The sequence below is a fragment of the Leptodactylus fuscus genome, chromosome 1 (genome assembly GCF_031893055.1).
Source record: "Leptodactylus fuscus isolate aLepFus1 chromosome 1, aLepFus1.hap2, whole genome shotgun sequence".
NCBI classification, from domain to species: Eukaryota; Metazoa; Chordata; class Amphibia; order Anura; family Leptodactylidae; genus Leptodactylus; species Leptodactylus fuscus.
The window spans coordinates 293,385,707-293,408,159 of record NC_134265.1 but is presented as its reverse complement, the minus strand read 5'-3'; the positions used below and the strand labels follow the sequence as shown (position 1 = coordinate 293,408,159).

Genomic DNA, 22,453 nt, shown 5'->3' with positions numbered 1-22,453 from the left:
AGCAGAGACCTTTGATGGAATACCAGCTACAAAACCCTAGGGTGCCACAAAGTCAGCTGCCTCAGTTTCACATCCATGAGTGGCCAAGGATGAGAGACCTTTGTGACATCCTACGGGTCTTTGAGGAGTCCACAAGGAGGGTGAGCTCTGAGGATGCGATGGTGAGCCTTACAATCCCGCTCTTGTGTGTTCTGAGAGAATCCCTGATTGACATCAGGGATAACTCAGATCACACAGAGGAGTTAGGGATAGCATCCGATCCGTCACAGCTGGAGAGTAGGTCCACACATCTGTCCGCTTCACTGCGTTTAATGGAGGAGGAGGAGGAGGAGGAGGAGGAAGAAGAGTTGTCCGATGATGTGATGGTGATACAGGAGGCTTCCGGGCAACTTCGAATCGTCCCATTGTTGCAGCGCGGATGGGTAGACATGGAGGATGAGGAGGAAATGGAGATTGAACTTTCCGGTGGGGCCAGAGGAGTCATGCCAACTAACACTGTGGCAGACATGGCTGAGTTCATGTTGGGGTGCTTTACAACCGACAAGCGTATTGTCAAAATCATGGAGGACAACCAGTACTGGATCTTTGCTATCCTTGACCCCCGGTATAAAAACAACATCTCGTCTTTTATTCCGGTAGAGGGGAGGGCCAATCGCATCAATGCTTGCCACAGGCAATTGGTGCAGAATATGATGGAGATGTTTCCAGCATGTGACGTTGGCGGCAGGGAGGGCAGTTCCTCCAGTAGGCAACCAAGTTCTCACCGGTCCACACAAACGAGGGGCACACTGTCTAAGGTCTGGGACACCTTGATGGCACCCCCTCGCCAAAGTGCCGCCACGGAGGGTCCTAGTGTCACCAGGCGTGAGAAGTATAGGCGCATGTTGCGGGAATACCTTTCCGACCACAGCCCTGTCCTCTCCGACCCCTCTGCGCCCTACACGTATTGGGTGTCGAAGTTGGACCTGTGGCTTGAACTTGCCCTATATGCCTTGGAGGTGCTGTCCTGTCCTGCCGCCAGCGTCCTATCTGAGAGGGTGTTCAGTGCAGCCGGTGGCATCATCACTGACAAGCGCACCCGTCTGTCAGCTGAGAGTGCCGACCGGCTCACTTTGATAAAAATGAACCACCACTGGGTAGAGCCGTCATTTTTGTGCCCACCTGTGTAAAGCACCCCAACATGAAACTCCATGTCTGTACTCAACCTCTCCAATTCCTCCGCATCCTCATACTCATCCACCATAAGCGTTGCACAATTCTGCTAATACTAGGCTCCCTCCACCCTGATTTCCCCCAACTCTGCTGGTTAGAGGCTCCCTCCACCCTGATTTCCACCAACTCTGCTGGTTAGAGGCTCCCTCCACCATGAATTTGCCCAAACTGGGCTGTTTAGAGGCTCCCTCCACCATGAATTGGTCCAAACTGGGTTTTTTAGAGGCTCCCTCCACCATTAATTGGTCCAAACTGGGCTGGTTAGAGGCTCCCTCCACCATGAATTGGTCCAAACTGGGCTGGTTAGAGGCTCCCTCCACCATGAATTTGCCCAAACTGGGCTGTTTAGAGGCTCCCTCCACCATGAATTTGCCCAAACTGGGCTGTTTAGAGGCTCCCTCCACCATGAATTGGTCCAAACTGGGCTGGTTAGAGGCTCCCTCCACCATTAATTGGTCCAAACTGGGCTGGTTAGAGGCTCCCTCCACCATTAATTGGTCCAAACTGGGCTGGTTAGAGGCTCCCTCCACCATGAATTGGTCCAAACTGGGTTTTTTAGAGGCTCCCTCCACCATGAATTGGTCCAAACTTGGCTGTTTAGAGGCTCCCTCCACCATGAATTGGTCCAAACTGGGCTGGTTAGAGGCTCCCTCCACCATTAATTGGTCCAAACTGGGCTGGTTAGAGGCTCCCTCCACCATGAATTTGCCCAAACTGGGCTGTTTAGAGGCTCCCTCCACCATGAATTGGTCCAAACTGGGTTTTTTAGAGGCTCCCTCCACCGTGAATTGGTCCAAACTGGGCTGGTTAGAGGCTCCCTCCACCATGAATTGGTCCAAACTGGGCTGGTTAGAGGCTCCCTCCACCATGAATTTGCCCAAACTGGGCTGTTTAGAGGCTCCCTCCACCATTAATTGGTCCAAACTGGGCTGGTTAGAGGCTCCCTCCACCATGAATTTGCCCAAACTGGGCTGTTTAGAGGCTCCCTCCACCATGAATTGGTCCAAACTGGGTTTTTTAGAGGCTCCCTCCACCATGAATTGGTCCAAACTGGGCTGGTTAGAGGCTCCCTCCACCATGAATTTCCCAAAACTTGGCTGTTTAGAGGCTCCCTCCACCATGAATTGGTCCAAACTGGGCTGGTTAGAGGCTCCCTCCACCATGAATTTCCCAAAACTTGGCTGTTTAGAGGCTCCCTCCACCATGAATTGGTCCAAACTGGGCTGGTTAGAGGCTCCCTCCACCATTAATTGGTCCAAACTGGGCTGGTTAGAGGCTCCCTCCACCATGAATTGGTCCAAACTGGGGTTTTTAGAGGCTCCCTCCACCATGAATTTGCCCAAACTGGGGTGTTTAGAGGCTCCCTCCACCATGAATTTGCCCAAACTCTGCTGGTTAGAGGCTCAATCCACCCTGATTTTCAAAACAAATGTTGGTGCCAACCTCAACTTACTACAAGGGCCAAATTCACTGCTGGTGACAAGCTCTCCTCACTGCAAGTGCCAAATACACATGTTTCAAGGTGTTTTCCTACTGTCAGAGAGGTGGTATTGAGTGTGTAAAGTGTGTAGTTGTTAGGCTGTGATGTTGGGGTAATAGAGGGTCTTTGGTGTGTTAGATGCCCCCAGACATGCTTCCCCTGCTGTCCCAGTGTCATTCCAGAGGTGTTGGCATCATTTCCTGGGGTGTCATAGTGGACTTGGTGACCCTCCAGACACGGATTTGGGTTTCCCCCTTAACGAGTATCTGTTCCCCATAGACTATAATGGGGTTCGAAACCCGTTCGAACACACGAACATTGAGCGGCTGTTCGAATCGAATTTCGAACCTCGAACATTTTAGTGTTCGCTCATCTCTAGAGTTGTAGTTTTATAACAGCTGGATTGCCAAACGTTTCTGACACTTGCTCTACGTAGTAAAATCTAATGTGATATTATATGCTATTCACATAGAGATAAGAGAAATCCTAATCCAGCAAGTCTGACTGAGCAGCTGATGCTCAGAGGTACCAGGCAGCACCTGAAACATCAAAAGGAAAAAGAGAGTCCAGCATCAGGTCAAGGAACAAGTAGAAATAACAAATGTATAAGAAAAACGAATAAATACTTTTAGGAAATACAATGTTTTTCGACAATACAGTTGTTTTCTTAAGCATACTATAGCTGGAATGAAATGTCTATTGAAACCGACCATGCCAGCTTATTGCTCACTTTACCTTATAGCCTAGTTCAGAAATAGAACAAGCTGCGCAGTATTTCTATTAGTTTATCGCTATAATCAAATATCAACGTTATGTCAAAATAACAGCCTGGCAGTAAATGATTAAGTACTTACTGCAATTTACAGTGAAGTGTCTAAGACTTGCAAGACATATACAATACTAATTTATGAGAAATACAGTAACAGCGGTGTGTGGGGGATTGTGTTTGTGTTTTCAGTCAATCTAAAGAGTTAAAAAGAACATAGCATTCAGTAGGTAAACTGATTGATCTCACGTATTCTGCTTCATCTTTGCATCTGTAAAGTATTGGAGCTCTCTGGTTAGAACAAGTCTGTCAGATTGTAGGTTCCACACTGATCTGGGTATTACTGTTAATGTTAGAGGAACATCAAGGTGGAGTTTTTTTGTTTTATGGCATCACAAGACACCCATTAAAATCAATTACTGTGCTGTCAGGATTGGGAACTGTCCATAAATATTTGGATATTCTGTATGAATTGGGTATTTTTTGAGAGTTTGCAAAAAATTGATGCTTCCATTAATTGTTTTGAGGCACTAATCTAAAATTTGGTATCGGCTGGATGGTTCACCAAACAACTCAACACAAAAATCCAAAATATGAACAATTAAAACTTAAAGGGTATCAAACTAATGACAAAACCTTGTCATTAAGGTCCCAGCCAGCTTCGCGCTCTGTTCTGCCCACATTCACACAATGTGGCGAGTGGAGTGCAGAACGGGGCTGTAGAACACTTGGAGCAAGAAAAGGCCTCTATATCAACTGAGATTGATACATTCCCTCCAATTGTTTCATTCATACATGGGGCCAGCCGAGCAGTAGCACTGGATATATGTAGTTCTTAAGGAGGACAGATCTGGTTGTGTACTCTGAGCATAGTGTGAAGTGACAGAACATGGAGCCAACTGCTTCCAGCTTCCTGTACTGTATAGTACACAGAATGGACAGATTTCCATATAACTGATCTGAACTGTTCAGGATGTCAGCTCCCCATAATCAGATATTTATGGCCTGTCTTAAGGATTGGTCATAAACCAAAAAAAATGGACAAAAAAAAAAGTTTTAAAAAAAGGTTTGTACATAAAATGAGTAAATTTGGATAAAGGGAAATCTTTGTAACAGTGTTAAATATAGGACACAGAAGGTTATTAGTAGTCAGTTTGGGTCACAGTCACCAGTGGAGTGCCACAAGACTCAGTACAGGATTCCCTTGTTTTTAACATTTTTATTAATGACATGGTATAGGGTTTACAGAGTAGAATCTAAATCTTTGCAGATGATACTAAGCTGTGCAAAGTAGTCAACACAGAGGAAGATATTGTAATACTACAGAGAGATTTTTGGGAAGCTGGAGCCTTTGGCAGGGAAATGGCAGATGAGTTGGATGAATATAAAGTTATGCTCCTGGGCCATGGAAACAAGTGTTACTAGTATGTGTTGCATAATAATATACTGGGTAAGACTTAATTTTAGTAACCAGTGCCAGGCAGATGCTGCCAGGGCAAATACAATCATGGGCTGCATTAACAAAGGAAAGCTCACAAAATATTATTTGCCTTTATACAAATAACTGGACCACTCACAAGTACAATACTATGTATAATTCTTGGCACCAGTATATAGGAAGGATATAGCTGAACTGGGGTGAGAGCAGAGAAGGGTGACCAAGGTAGTTAGAGGGGCTCTATCAGCAAAATCATGCTGATAGAGCCCCACATATGCGTGAATAGCCTTTAAAAAGGCTATTCAGGCACCATAAATGTTATATTAAACTACCCCCCCCCCGTTTTAAAATAATACCCTAAAAAAAAGAATGTGATCTACTTACGCATCGTGCACGCTGGGCGGGCATTCAGGGCCTCCTCTTCCTCCGATGTCCTCGGGTCCCATCCTCCTCTGGCGCTCGCAAACTGACAGTGATTAAAAAAAAATGTCCTGGGTGCATGCGCAGTAGCATGCGGCTTCTACTATGGCTACTGCGCATGCGCCCAGGCCATTTTATTTAATCAATGTCAGTTAGCGAGCGCTGGAGGAGGACGGGACCCAAGGACATCGGAGGAAGAGGAGGCGTGGAAGAAGACGGCGCACCCTGAATGCCCGCCCAGCGTGCACGATGCTTAAGTAGATCATTCTTTTTTAGGTTTTGCTGATAGAGCCCCTTTAAGGGGGATGGGTGGATTAGAGTTTAAAAGCAGATTATCAAATTTGTGGTTGTTCAGTTTAGAAAAAATATGGCTGACCTAATAACAATGTAGAAATATATGAACGGACAAGACAGATATATTATCAATAATCTCTGTAAATGGGACAAGGTGGCGATTTCTACCTCTAGAGGTATGGAGAGTAGTGAGACTATAGAACTCACTGCCACAGATGTGGTGAGGACTGATAATTTATAGAAGTTCATGAGGGACCTGGATGCCTTTCCCGAAAATAAGATCATAGATTATCGTAGTAAGAAATTTTTGAGATAAAATGTTGATCCAGGGATTCAGTCCAATCGCCATATATGGAGTTGGGAAGGATTTTTTTTTTATCTGATATATTTTTTTTTTGTTTTTTTGTTTTCTTTTTACCCTCCTCTATATCCAACCTTATCTACTATGTTACTATGTAACCTATTTAAACCCTAAACAACAATAGTTAATAACCATGGTGATCACTATAAAGGTTTCCTTAAAACAATCTTGCGGTGCTGCTCAGTGTGTCTCAGCCTACTTCAATATCTTATCAACCTTAGAGAGGAACTTGATTAATATCCTTAGGCAGTGTCAAGAAAAAAAGGAAAACAAGTTAATGTTATAAAAAGTACATTATATTCATAAAGTGTATATACAATATAGTATAGTATATACGTTTTCCCTACCCTTGTCTCCACTTACATACCACATTAGATATGTAGGTCTAAAAACCATGTTGCATTAGGTTGCATTATGTTAAATTAGTTATTCCCCTAAATAAAAAGTAAATAAACTGATTTTTCACAAAAAAGATTATTAAAAGAAAAGTTCAGTATAAAAAAACCCTGTATATCTGGTACCATAGAATTTAAGTGGCATATTATTCTTTTATGCATAATAAACATTTTTAATGGTGATTTTACTGTTTTTCTTTACTACAATAAAAACTATAAAAATTAATAAATGACTATATTTATGATAAAAATTGCTGTCACCAGAACCCAACACAGCCCATCCACATAGACAGATAGGTTAGGGTCACCTGAATCAGGAATTTTCCCTCCTTGTGAGTCGATGCCTCCATTGCTGAATGTCACCATTTTTTGTCAATATGCAAATTAAATGTAAATGAGTCATTTACATATCGGCAAAGAGATTGATATTCTGGCCACAAAGGCAGTGACTGGTGACAGAATCCCTTTAAGGTCTACAATAGATTGGTCCTGGAGGCCTCTTGGGGTACATAAAATGTATCCTATTGAATGGGGGAATGGGAAAAAAATCCCAATTCCCCCATAATTGCCTTTTTTAGGATTTAATTTTTTAGCATTCACTGTACAGTTTAAATATTATGTTATGTTAACTTTCTTTTCAGTAAAATGTTGCAAGTACATTGATACCAAATTTAGGTTTTTTTTTAAAACATTTTACTACTCTTGCTCATCGAAGACACTTGTAAGATATGCCGATATCAGGAGAGACTTAAAGAACTTAATCTGTATACGGTGGGAGAAAGGGCTAGGGGAGACTTGGTCGAAACCTTTAAATATGATAAAGGTATAAATAAGGTTCAGGAAGGAAATGTAATCGGTGGTAGACCCCAGTACTCGTGTAGGTATGACTACATATCGTGTAGGTATGACTACATGTCATACCTACACGAGTACTGGGGTCTACCACCGAGGCCCCAGGAAGTGCGGTTTTTACCGCAATACATCGCCTTTCTAGCAATACTTATCCTCCTGATGAGCCATAGCGGCGAAACGCGTAGAGGAAGCTAACCATTATGCTAGCTAACCGTTATACTAATAAGCAGGGCACCGTAGTATAGCAATGGCAATATAGCTGAGTATCTAGTGTGGTCACTTTGGAGAGCCATAAGATTAGCTATAGGTTGTCCTGACTCATCATCTAACCTTAGTTTCCACCTCTCACTATATACAACTACATACTTAGGTATACCTGCCTATAAACAATCTAAGTACTGCCTAATTGCTAGAATATAGTCTTGCTGGGAATGCATCTACTGTGACGCCGTTCACTCAATCTCCTTTAACAAATATCATATTAGAAGGGAGTTATATAAAAAGGAACGGATGGTATCACCCAGCAACTTATGGTGATTGTACCAAATAGATCAGCATCAGATATTTGTTTTTATTTACCTTATTTATTTTGGGAATGATCACTGGGTGTATATAAAGAATTTATTTTAACCATATTTAATAAAAGTTAGGTTTTATTATTTTTTGTGCCTAAGATTGAGTACCCCTTGTGATTATATGTTAAGTTAGTACTCTAAACCCTGTGTATACACTACGTACATGCAAGCAATGGCAGGATACATTACCATCCTAGCACTTGCTTTATTACCTGCTATCTTATTTTAGACATGGGAATTCTTGCATACACATATAATGGACTATTACTGTATATGATATTTCCTAATGTATAACTGAACATTTAATGTAATAGATGAAACACATTGATGACATATTTTATATACACAATCAAATATGATATATATACGCTGCACCATAATTTGCCACTATTTGATTGTAGGGACGCCACCAACCAAAAGAATTACATTTTCTTTGCAAACCAGATGCTGTGTACAAAATTGCAACTGAATTTATTGGTGCAGTTCCATACATTAGACTGGGGCTTGGAGTGGCATATCCTATATATATCATATTCATTCATACAAATAGCAGCCTGCCTTACACTGAGTAATTTTGTGTTACCACAAGGTCTATGTGATTTGCATGACAGTTCTGTTCTGAAAATAGCTGTCCTAGCGGTTTTCAGATATTTAGATGTGATCTGGTTCTAGGCCATCTATAGAACTCAAAGTAACAGGCAATGTACAATGTTTCGTGTAATGACCTTTAAGCACACGATGAATGTATAGTCACCTGGATGAGAAGAAATAAGCTGTATCTATGGAGGAGTCTCAGATATTTTCATTTGAAGAATAATCATTTGGAGTGACAGCGTAGCAAGAAAGGCAGAAGCTCTAGGGAGTTAACATGTGACAGATCTGTGACTCAGAATGATGTATTTCTTTGCTGTCACTATGAGCCAACATTGCCTCCGCTGGATTTCTTGAAGGCTATACTAGAAATGTATTGATTATGACAGCAGGATAAAGTTATTGCTCACATTTCAGCAAATTTTATTTCTTTACCCTTGATTTATTAAGTCGTATTCTTTAGTTTTTCAACAAACTGAATTTTAGGAAGATCAATATCCGCTGTATAAAAGTTATCACAGAAAATTAACCTAATAAAAACAAAATGTTCTTAACAGAATCGATACAGTGGGCTCATCTACGAAGCAATAAAAGGGGTTGATATAGAGACCGTGTGCTCATGATGTGGCACTTCCCTTTCCTCATACACTATTTTTGAGTGAATGGCTCTTTTTGTTGCTGTGTATTATAAAATGGTTTGGGCTATTTCTTCTCGGTTTTCTTAGAGGTTTGGAGTCTGGTATGTAGCAAACTGGGGAAGAGGGAACGGTGAATTCCTCACCAAACTAAAGGGATCCGGTCTAATGGAGAATGCTGTTCCAACCGCAGGCTGCCGGTCATAGAGCAGGAAAAGATGAGCAGAATAAAGTATAGGTTCTAGCGAGAGATCCAGTGTCACCTGTCATTTGTCCATTGAAGTCTCTGCTTTTTATATGTCGAGAAGTCAGTGACTGACAGCACCCCTCTATGACTGTACATACTATGATAGCTGTCAGGTACTGATAGGACCAGTTGGCAAGTTATATTGAATCCTATGACACAAAACCTAACATCAATCATCTCATCTCTTTCTGCTCTATAACATACGGTGTACAGATTTCAAGGTGATAGGTTTCTTTTATGGCCAGGGACGCAAGGTCAGAATGCCAAAAAGTGTATTGTTTGTGTCCATCTACTGTATACTGAAAAGTAATATTGGAGTTATTATGGGCGTTTTGCATTATTTCTATATGAACACTTTGATGGTTCTCTAAAGATGTTTAAAATTGTTCTTTGAATTAAAGGATTTCCTCAAGTTTTTTTTTTTTTTTTTTATGAAGTGTCTTAAAATAATAAGCATTACTTCCTCATTTATTTTCTCATTATTCTGATGGTTCTTATGGCTTTGTCAACTTGCTTTTTCATGATCACACATGCTCTACTGCAGTCAATATACTTGAGTTATGAAAACGGAAGAGGATGGTTAGACGTATGGTGATATCAGACTGCAGCAGAAAGTGAGCTAGCCTTTGTCTATATTGTGGGACCCTTGTCCTCTGCGTGCCCGCTATAATGAGATGGAAGCTTTTATCACTTATTTATCTAGACAAAGATGTGGGACCATTCCTGTGGAAGTTGTACTGGTGATATTATTGCTTGTTTCTCAGTTTAGCCAGAAACTAATACAAGAAATGGTTAAAGGGATTCTACCATTAAAACCTCTTTTTTTTGTGGATAAGACGTCGGAATAGCCTTTAGAAAGGCTATTCGTCTCTTACCTTTAGATGTGATGTCTGCCGCGCCGTTCCTTAGAAATACCGTTTTTTACCGGTATATAAATTAGTTAATAAATTAGCATAAAACGCTCACCGCTGCTCACGGCCGGACAGCTTTTCTGCTGTCCTGCAGGTTTCCGTCTCCTGCCTCAGTTTTGTGCAGGAAACGGAAACCTGCAGAATGGAGACCGGCGCAGATGTGAACGAGCCCTTACCTTTAAAGATTGAACAAGATTCATTTTGTAAACTGAAGCACAAAATCAAAAATGTATTTTGTAACTGGTTATCATGGACCACAACTTTTTGATTGGATGAGCATTTTTTTTTTAAATCAGTTTTGACCATTACATTTTTAGTAATATCCAGAGCATTTAAACATATATATATATATACATATATATATATATATATATATATATATATATATATATATATATATATATATATATATGAACTTTTGGCCCATTTTGTTTTATTGTTTTTTTCATTAGTTCAATATCGATCTCCTACGTGTTTTTCTGTTATGCCATTGAGAAGTGATTTTTGCGATGTTAGACCGCGCCTCTTTGTATTGTTCATATAAAATGAAAAAAAATCTATCAAACTTAGATTAAAAAAAAAAATAAAAACCTTTGGCCTACTTTGCGAGTCGGTGCTAATCCGGCGTTACGATTATTTTCTTTAGAAATTCTAAACCATCAGGTTTGTCGCTGCATAATTGAGCAGATCACTACTGCGCTTAGTTTCATGTTATGGGGGGATTGAGTACAAGCATCGCAAAGCCTTCAGTTTATTTTTAGATAAACAAAAATTGATTGAAAACTGGAAGTGTGAATGATCTCTTGAAGACAATCTGATAATCTCTGTTATACATGCGAGAATAGACTGCTGTACTGAAACCATGGTCATGTACAGTAGAAGCAAATATTATTCATAGACTCCACTGAACAGAGCCTTAGGTTGCCAGTTTTTCATGTTAAAAGCATATGTCAGATATAGAGCTGATATTTTATTTATTGGTAAGAAATGTAAGAAGCATTTGTATTGTTTAGAACATACTTCCTCTATTGTGCTATGATATCTGTAGCTCTTTCTCCGCGGCTCAGTGGTTGCCCACAATAACCTAGATAAGCTATGCTTTACTGGATTGTGGGACTTGCAGAGTAAATGACTGTAATCGGTCAGTATATTGTGCTGCGTTCTCAAAGTATTTTTCTTAAAAAAAGAAGGTTTAAAGGAATTGCAAGTCAAAATGCAAAATCACTATATGGCTATCTGGTTATGTTTAGAAACTTAACAGCAGGAAAAGTCGAAAAAGTCTGATCTTATATTATTACCATTTTATCATAGGATAGGTATGGGTTTATTCCGAGCATGATTAAATTCACTTACTGTAGATTTCCCAATCACACCTGCCTCTAATTCTGATCTTGCCTCCAAGTAATTTTAGGTTGTGCCTCCTTCTTGTGTTTAGTTCCCTCTGGTACCTTATTTATACCTTTCACATTTTTAAAGGTTTTGTCATTCCCCATTTTTTTCCTTCTTTCCTTAAGGCTACACATATTAAGTTCTTTAAAGGGATTGTCCAATCTCAAGTGTCCTATCTATACTGGTAGCTTATGTAAAATTGAAGGCTTTTCCCAAATATATTGCTTTAGAAATGCTGCTTTGTTTGCCTGCTATGTGAACTTATTCCTCCCATAGTTACACAGCATCGCTATAACCATGGACTTGTGACATAGGACAAGTGACATCACTCACTCACTGCTCTGCCAGGCAGGACAATCAGTTCAGATAATTGCAGTTTGCCGATAAAGCCTGGTCTGTTATCTCTCTATATAAACACACAGATAACACTGAGTCTTTTCTGTACAAGCATCTGCATATTATCTGATCTGCATAAGTATTGTGATACCACATGGTGTAGTTCAGCAAGAGGGAGGGGGGAAAATATAGGAAGTGAGAAGAAGAGACTGCAGGCAAAGCTGCTGAAATAAAGTAGTTTTCCCATCTCACTAAGTCTCTTCTGAAATGTTTTATGTTTCAGAACCTCCACCATTTTTATAGCCCAGCTTTGCTCTGCATCCACTATAGGATGACAGCACCGGACATTTACAGCAGGTAGAGTAACAGACACAGAGGAGCTCTTTCATCTGCATTTGTTCCCTTTGGCTATAATGTACACTGGACGGACACTTTCTTCCATCATGTTTTTCACCTGATAGGTGAATACAAATGGACACCAGTTGCAGGGGGTTTAATCTGCATCTCTTGTGTAATGTTCGTTGTGCCCATTCTGTGACGGATGAGAGCCAAGGATATTAAAAAGTAATGTGAACTGATCCTTATCTTATATTCACACAACGGTGAATATCAGTCGTGTGACATACGTTTTTTTAATGGCTGTCACACAGGCACATTAATTTCACTGTCGGAGAATAGGGGCTCTTCACCTAAACAATATTTTGACGGTCACAGACTGTCTAGATATAGGTCATGCTCTATTTTTGTCCATTTTCACAGATCACTACATACACTGCAATGAATGAGGGATCCATGGCACATCTTCGGTGTAAAACATCCATGAACAATTGATGTTTTTCACGGCCATTTTGCACTTCAATCATGTGAATATAGGCTGAGACTAAACAGTCTAAAACTCATTTCTCACAGTGACTGATCCCATAAACTTTTCTACTAAGTCCCTCTTTCTTGCCATAAAATAATAAGGTGTGTAAAAATTAAGCCAGAACAGTATATAGGTATTGAATGGATAACTCCTAACATGTTTCTTAACCCCTTCCCGACATTCGCCGTAACAGTACTGCGCTGCCGGGAAGGGCTTCCCGCAAACCGCCGTACTATTACTGCGGATGCATGGTGCGCACACAGAACCTGTGTGCGCACCATGCACAGCGGGTGTCAGCCGTAATACACGGCTGACAATGCCCCAGAACACCCACGGTCGGAACCGGGTCCGATCGCGGGTGTTAACCCCTGATATGCCGGCAGTCAACATGACCGCCGGCACCTCCGGGGTTTTGTTACAAAACCGCGCCGGTTTCGGGGGGTGCCGGTGTTCGTAGGGGGCAGCCCGGGGTCTGATCAGTGACCCCGGGTCTGCCCCATCACTTACCCCGTCCTCGCACCTGGCTGATCCTGCCGTAAATGAAGCTGTCAGCCCGTGCGTCTACACAGGCTGACAGCTTCCTATACAATGCAATACACGTGTAACACGTGTATTGCAGCGTATATCTATTGAAGCAGTGATCAGCCGATCACTGCTTCAATCCCCCATGGGGACAGAAAAAAAAAGTTGGAAAAAAGTAAAAATAAAAAAGTTTAAATAAGTTTAAAATAAAATAGAAATAAATAAAGCCCCAAAAATCCCTTTTTCCCCATATAAAATGTTTTATTATGTAAAATAAAGAAAAATAGAAAAAAACATTACATATTTGGTATCGCTGCGTCCGTAATAACCTGAACAATAAAATTAAAACATTATTTAACCCGAACGGCGAACGTCGTAAAAAAAAAAAACGTAGAAAACCGCACAAAATAATGATTATTCACCACCTTTCCCTTACAAAATGTTCAATAAAAAGTAATCAAATGGTCAGATGAAAACCAAAATGGTACCAATAAAAAGCAGAGGTCGTCCCGCAAAAAATAAGCCCTCAACCAGCTCTGTCTAGCAAAAAATAAAAATGCTACGCCTTTCAGAAGATGGCGATGCAAAAATAATTGATTTTTTTCCCTAGATTGAATTTTATTCTGCACAAATAGCAGCGCATTAAAAAATCATATAAATGAGGTATCGCCGTAACCGTACCGACCCGCAGAATAAGGGTAACATGTTACTTATGCTGTACGCTGCGTGGGAAAAAAAATAAATGCTAAAAAGCAATGCTAGAATTGATGTTTCCTTTTACATCCCACCCAGAAAGAGTTAATAAAATGTAGTTAATAAGTTACAGGCCCCAAAATGGTGGCATTGAGAAGAACATCTAATACCGCAAACACCAAGCCCTCATATGGCCACATTGCCAGAAAATAAAAATAAAAATCTAGCTTGTACAAAGTGAAGACAAAAACCCCAAAAGTCGCCAAATCATCAGAACATAAGTGGCTGCGACTAGAAGGAAATGTATAAGCTGTGCGAGCGTTTTCAGGGGACACCCCATATTTAGAGCTTATGAGAGAGAATACACCAGAGCTGATCCCCCAGAATTCCCCTCTTCCCCATCCGTGTCATAGGAGCTAGTGGGAAAATAGAATGGGATTTGGTGTACCCAATTTACTCCGCACAGCTTACATATTCACTTCGGGGTTACTAATGCTACTACATCACTTGATAAATTATTTGAGGGGTGCGGTTTTCAAAATGGGGGGGCACTTTCTAGAGGTTTCCACTGTTTTGACACCTCAAGGGCTTTGTAAATGCGACATGGTTCCTGAAACTGATCACAGCCAGATCTGCCCTCTAAAAGCTCTTTGGCGTGCCCTCCCTTCTGCGTCTCAAGGTGCGTCCATATATTAGTTTACACCCACAAGTGGGGTACTATGGTAGTCGGGAGAACTTGCCTAACAAATTGTGGGATGCGTTTTCTCCTTTAACCCCTTGTGAATGTGCAAATTCTAGGGCTAAACGAAAATATTAGTAAAATAAAATCAAATTTGAAAATTTCACCTCCATTTTGTATTAATTCCTGTTAAGCACTTATAGGGTTAAATTACTAGGTATATGTTGTTTTGTCTTATTTAAGGGGTGCAGTTTTGAAAATGGGGTGATTTATGGGGGGCTTTAATACAAGGGTCTTTCAAAACTCCTTCATAACTGGATTAGTCCCTTAAAAAATGGGTTTTGGAAATTTCTTGAAAATTTTGAATATTGTTGTTTCACTTGTAAACCTTATAATGTCCGTAAAAAATAAAATGGTGACTAAAGTTTGATACCGACATAAAGCAGAGATCTGGGACATGAGATTTATGATATAATTTTGGCGGTCTCACTATCTGTATGTAATGCACATCATTTCAGACTTCATAAAATGCATATTTTTCAAAATTTCCACCAAATTTCCTATTTTTTCATAATTAAACACAAAACATATCAACCAAAATTTACCACTAACATGAAGTATAATGTGTTACGAGAAAACAATCTCAAAATCACTTTGGTAAGTTAAAGCATTCCAAAGTTATTGCCACATAAATTGACACATGGCGGTTTTGAAAAATCGAGCTTGGTCAGGAAGTCAAAAAGTGCCATCGGCGGGAAGGGGTTAAACATTATTTTCATTGAAGCTTAGTACATGGGGCACAGAGGATGGAGAAAGTAGTTAATTGGTTTTATAATTAATATTCATGCCCAAAACATCTTGGAAGTCAAAATAACATTTTTTTGTTACATTGAAAAATTTTCCATTGTTTACATATAGCTTATTAAAGGGGTTTTCCTGCGTTAGCAAATAAATGTGTGTATATCACATGACCATGAGCTAAATTTTAGTCACTGGAAGTAAGCAAAAAGAATCACAGGAAGTAGAGATCTAGAAATCTGTAAGTAAAACTGCAACTTTTTATTATACAAATAATAAATATTTTCTGAAACTGCATAAGAAGCATGGCTGTCCCCTGGGCATTGTAAAATTATGGCATGACCATACAGTATCTGCAAGACATATAGAGACATCAAGATAGATAGATAGATAGATAGATAGATAGATAGATAGATAGATAGATAGATAGATAGATAGATAAGTAAAATTATCCACCAGCAATATATTAAACAATGAGCAGGACTCCAATATTTTTAGAAAAGTATAAAGTGAATCTTTAATTCAAAGCTTTGGATCAAAGAGTCACTTTATACTTTCTTATGCTGCCTCCTTGTTAGATAGATAGAGATATTGTTATTATAATACTTGTAAATTGGAATTAATCTCCACACTTGGACCAGTGATGTAATGTCTCCATAGCCAAACGTGACTATGGGTTCTGTCACTTTATGTTGGTCTTTGGTCAGGATATAATTCACATTAAAAGTAATAATCTCACCTAGACCACCCCTTTTCATATTGAGTCTCCTTTATGTGCCATAGCCAACCCAATCTTGGTGCATCTTGGAAGCACACAGGTGGGTATTCGTTTAGATAGTTATTAGTACATTTTTCCCTATGGCCGCCACTGCAGGGGAAATAGGAGGAAAATAGCAAATTTTGTCGACAAAATAAGCAGTTTAATATTTTGTTTTAATATTCAGTTGGAAGGAAAAATATTACAAATCTCAATGAGACAGTTCATGTGGCCTGTGATGAAACTTACAGTATGGAATTGTCTTATAATGTTCAGTAATAATAATAATAATCTGAACTGTTCTGATGAATCCATGCGAGATACTTTATTCTTCAGTAACAGGAAAGTAAAATTCATCTAACACATTAAAAGAAGAAATAAATCTGGCAAAGTTCTAGGGCACACCTGTGCTCGAGTATAATTAGCAGAAAAAAGTACATATATTCAAGAATACGCAATTGAAATTTGATTTCACAATTGCAACTATAATATTCCATTCTGGAAGATTTTAGTTATTTTATCCTGAATGTAATCACTTTAATTTGTATGAATTATGAAAAGATTGAATAGAACTTTGCATTCTCTGCATAGCATTTTACATCAAACAAATCTGAACATCATAGGCTATTTTTAACAGTCGCAATGGGTTATTTCAGTTGTCCTTTTTCATCTCTTTATATTTTAATCTGAATTAATAAAAGTCTTGGCCATTTGGCCACATTGGTAGTCTGTCATGTTGCCTTTCTGCTCAAACACTGTTCTATTTGTAATTGTGGTTTTTTTTTCAGTGCCTCCAGGTTCAGTAGATCCATTTGGAGGTGGCATTAATAGGCATGTAATCCAATAGACCCATTTTACTCTGGAGATAGACCTCTCCCTTCTCTTATGCTAGCTTCACAACTGCATTCGGCTTTCTGTTCTTTGGATCCGCTAGGGACCCAGAAGAACATATACCCACTCCGCTTAAAAAGTGTTTACCCGCGGAAACCCATGGACCTCATAGACTATAATTGGGTTCCTGACAGAAAAATGCATAAAAAAAGCCGAGAGAAAAGTCCTGCTTGCATGTCCTTTCTCTCTGGAATTTTTAACTTGAATCAGGGACAGAAATGGCGAATGTAGATTTAGATGTTTTCCTTGGCCTGACAAAAAACAAGTTGTCCATTATAGTTTCAAAGTAAAGAATACTGCACTCCAAGAGTTTTGTCATGTCTACCACATATCTTCAGATTTATAACTTCCCCTTCCACAGTTCCATCACTAAGTACAGATGATTAAAAAAAAACAAAAAAAACAAAAACCCACAAAACTATATCTCATCAGAGCAAAATGCACCTCTGCTATTGTCAGGCTGTTTCCCAGCTCCTTCTCACTCTGATAAAAATACCTGTCACTGAAAATCACTGAGTCACTGCTCTATCCACATTCAGATTACCTCCAGTATACATGCCTCAGATTACACATGTGTAGATATGTCATGCAGAAGGAAAAACTGCTAGTGTTACTCCTCATATATCTGTACATACACGCAACATCTTATTGTTATGGAGTTGCTATGTATGTAATTCCCAGGTAGAGCTATTCCTTAATATGCCAGAGGAACTATCCCCTTGTAAACCCATTACCTATAGTCTATTACATCTCGGAATGTGGTGTCTAAGGTGGGCTTGATGTTTTCAACAGAGTCTGCCATGAGTCAGGATGGATTTGGCTTTGGGCCCAGGTCTCAAAGCCAAGTCAAAGTATAAGATAATAAGCACGCTTACGCTGGGTTCACACCAGCGCCCGATCTCCGTTTTCAGGTTTGCGTCTTCTGCCGACAGAAGACGGAAACCTGGCAGACCGTGTCCGGCTGTGAGCGTCAGTGAGCGTTTTGTGCTCTCTGCCGTGAAACCGTTTTTTTTAATTTTTTTATCTGGACACAAAGCTGGGCATGCAGGACTTTGTGTTCAAATAAACAAAAGAAAAACGGTCAAGCCAGGCCAAGGCAAACATCTAAGGCTAGGTTAACACTTGCATGTCCGACTTTGTGTCCGGTTAAAAAAAAAAAAAAACGGTTTCGCTGCGGAGAGCACAAAACGCTCACTGACGCTCACAGCCAGACATGGTCTGCCAGGTTTCCTGAAAACGTTTGGAAAACGGCCGGACACTTTCCAAACCCATTCAAATGACTGCAGGTTTCTGTCCCCTGTCCAGTTTCAGGCAGGAAACAGAAACCTGCAAAATAGAGACTGGGACGCAGATGTGAACGAGCCCTTACAGTAATAGAGAATAAAACCAGTTACCTAGTGGTTGATTGTGGGGGTAATGAACAAGCTGAGATCAAACCAGGAGTTAAAGGAGTAGTCTTAAAGGGATTCTACCACTAAAACACATTTTTTTCTAGTTAACACGTCGGAATAGCCTTTAAAAAGGCTAGTCGTCTTCTACCTTTGGAAGTGCTCTCCGCCGCGCCGTTCGTTCAAAATACCGGTTTGTACTGGTATGCTAATTAGTTCTCTCGCAGCGATGGCGGCGTCCCCATTGCAGCTCGAAAACCGACGGCAGCGCCGCCTCTATGGTCTTTGGTATCCTCCCCTTCCTTCTTCAGCGTCCTGTCGGACGCCTGCGCAGTACGCTCTGTTCAGCGAAGATTGCCGAACGTACTGCGCATGCGCAAAATTGCGGTGCCCGCACTATGGCTGGGACCGCAATATGGCTATTCCGACGTGTTAACTAGAAAAAAATGTGTTTTAGTGGTAGAATCCCTTTAAACAAATATCAGACGAGTCCAAACTTCAGTCAATTCCAGGAGGTCATAACAATATCCAAATCAGGGGTAAAGCAAAACTGCACAGAACCATAAATCAATATCAGTAGTTCAATAGTAACAGGGAGTATTCTCAGAAAAAATATCAGAAAACAATCCCAGGCAAATTAATATATCATATACACTATCTTAATGACATATACCTTACAGTATCAACTGATTACCAAAGTCTCATTGATGACCTGTCCAATAGAATATGTGCTTTGAAAGTAAAAAGTCTCCAGCCATTGTTTTCAATCCATCCCTTTTAATATCTACAGTAATAAGTTGTAAATGCTGGATTGTATTACACAGCGTCTAATCTTGAGTATAGTACTGTGCTCCCAAGTACCCATATGAATTCTTATGTGACAAATACAGCAATATAAGAGCTTGATGGAACGAAAACATGCAGCATTAACACAAAAAAGTATGTAAATAGCATCAGAAGGTTGGCTAATACATGCATTACGTGTTCTTGCTTACTAATCCCCTTACACTGCCATTGTAACACTATGGGCCAGTTCACATCTGCGTTTGGGTGCTTCCGTTCCCCTCTCTGCATAACAAATGCTGAGAGAAAATCGTTGCAAGCAGCACCTTTCTCTCTGCCTGTTTTGTGCGGAAACCACACAGACTCCATTATAGCCTATAGGGTCCACGAGTTTCCTAAGGCTCAGTGCACACAGAGTTTTTTGGCACTGAATTCACCTCCAAATCAGCCTCCAATTTTTTGCACTCTCTCTAGCCCAGCCATTTTTGCACTCTCTCTAGCCCAGCCATTTTTGCACTCTCTCTAGCCCAGCCATTTTTGCACTCTCTAGCCCAGCCATATTTGCACTTCCCTAGCCCAGCCATTTTTGCACTCTCTCTAGCCCAGCTATTTGTGCACTCTCTCTAGCCCAGCCATTTTTGTATTCTCTCTAGCCCAGCCATTTTTGCACTCTCTCTAACCCAGCCATTTTTGCACTCTCTCTAGCCCAGCCATTTTTGCACTCTCTCTAGCCCAGCCGTTTTTGCACTCTCTCTAGCCCAGCCGTTTTTGCACTCTCTCTAGCCCAGCCATTTTTGCACTCTCTCTAGCCCAGCCATTTTTGCACTCTCTCTAGCCCAGCCATGTTTGTATTCTCTCTAGCCCAGCCATTTTTGCACTCTCTCTAGCCTAGCCATTTTTGCACTCTCTCTAGCCCAGCCATTTTTGCACTCTCTCTAGTCCAGCCATATTTGCACTTCTCTAGCCTAGCCATTTATGCACTCTCTCTAGCCCAGCCATTTTTGCACTCTCTCTAGCCCAGCCATTTTTGCACTCTCTCTAGTCCAGCCATATTTGCACTTCTCTAGCCTAGCCATTTATGCACTCTCTCTAGCCCAGCCATTTTTGCACTCTCTCTAGCCCAGCCATTTTTGCACTCTCTCTAGCCCAGCCATTTTTGCACTCTCTCTAGCCCAGCCATTTGTGCACTCTCTCTAGCCCAGCCATTTTTGTATTCTCTCCAGCCCAGCCATTTTTGCACTCTCTCTAACCCAGCCATTTTTGCACTCTCTCTAGCCCAGCCATTTTTGCACTCTCTCTAGCCCAGCCATGTTTGTATTCTCTCTAGCCCAGCCATTTTTGCACTCTCTGTAGCCCAGCCATTTTTGCACTCTCTCTAGCCCAGCCATTTTTGCACTCTCTCTAGCCCAGCCATTTTTGCACTTTCTCTAGCCCAGCCATTTTTGCACTCTCTCTAGCCCAGCCATTTTTGCACTCTCTCTAGCCCAGCCATTTTTGTATTCTCTCTAGCCCAGCCGTTTTTGCATTTGTTTACTCTGACTATTTATTGGTTGAGCTATTGCTTTATTTTGTACCTCAGACTGTTAAAAAAATATTAATTAGAATAGAAAAGTCTATTTGTATGGGTATAAAATTCATTAATAATTGGGGCTAAGGAAAGCTCTCCTGTGATATTGTAAACTGAGACAAACCCTTTAATGGTTGCAATAAGATATGTAGGTCATGACTAATTTTGCTTAGTCAGGAGATAACAGAATTTTTATAGGTAGTGTAGTTTGTTGCTTTGATTTTTTTCACCATTCCTAATTAAATATTCATGCAAATGTTCGCAGTACTCTACATCTTTTTCTTAAGGGAGTTAGATGGGATTTAAGTTGCATCTGTTCTAACTTCTGACTACAATTGCTAACACATATCTGTGATTTAGTTTTCTTAGCAAAAAAATGAAATTGGCCTGTTCGGTACTATAAAATACACAAAATGGAAGACATTTTTATATAATTATTTAATTCTGAATTTCATGTTACAAAATATTTTCAATAGACCTGTGTGAATAAGTCAGGCGGTAGCGGAAAATACCTGTCCACAGAGGCCCCATCTTATTTACATTGCTCCAAGGGTCTCCATCACCAATCATCTTGCACTTTCTTGCTGTGCCTTCCACTATGTAAGCACGTTCCTGCGACTTATGAGTGCCATGGTCCAAGGTAAGAGCCAGTCAGCAGGCTACTGATATGCCCTTAAGACAGAAACAGTCAGGGGCAAAGATAGGCAGCAGGTCACTACTGAAACCAATTGCAAAAGGGGCCGGTTAATATTTGCTTGGAGCTATACAGTGGGACCCCAAACTGGGGTCTCAAGTAGATAAATAGTAAGCGAAACCGTAGCGTGCATTAGCCAGACTTCCTGAATTAACGCATCACATTGCATATCATATTAACCAGATCAAGTATTAGAATGGGCAGTTAAGTGGTATATACAAAGGCAGGCATTTGAGGATATGCTTTGTTCTAACGTGTCTTTGTGCGATAGAAGAAATCATTTCTATACTCTGCGGGTGTGAGAGCGACTGTGGCTAGAATCATTAAAGCGGCACCAGTGAAATTACATACCTTGCCCGTCTAATCACAACCTCCCGCAGCTTGTTGGCTATATTGTGGAATGTTTTCTTGTACTATTCCATTGTTTGAAATTCTCCTCTATGAATCAAGGCATAATCAATGATATCTTATTTAAGCATGCTATTATGTGTTATTTTCTTTCTATCACCTACCTATCAAAATACAGATAGAAACAGTGTTAAATTCTATGACTAATAGCGTATTAACCAAATCAAGAAAAAAAACTCTAAAGGGCATTTAAAAATGAATTATTCTCACTGTTATTTACTTTCTTATTTATTTCACTTGCTGGCCCACTCAGGAAGTGGAGGTTTGTATCCTTTTGGTTTATATTTTCCCTTTGAATTACTGCATGCTGTACCTGATGTTATATCTATGTAATATAATAATTATATCTCTGATTATTAAGTCGTTGTTGTCTATCCTTTAGGATGATTACTTCCGTACTTGGAGTCCTGGCAGACCATTTGATCAAGGTAAGTTATACTATTTGTAACCTGTCCCTATTAAACGATCACTAGCACAGTCACATAGGCAGGGTTCAAGTGAATAAA

The 22,453-nt window shown here is 40.3% G+C and overlaps 1 protein-coding gene across 1 annotated transcript in view; it reads left to right on the top strand.

Moving 5' to 3' along the window:
• Positions 1-22,453, top strand: part of SPOCK3 (SPARC (osteonectin), cwcv and kazal like domains proteoglycan 3) — a 276,057-nt gene that overhangs the window by 123,021 nt on the left and 130,583 nt on the right. Inside the window, exon 3 of the mRNA XM_075258082.1 lies at positions 22,330-22,375. Within this exon, the coding sequence (XP_075114183.1) occupies positions 22,330-22,375 (46 nt within the window). The remainder of the gene's footprint in view (positions 1-22,329; positions 22,376-22,453) is intronic.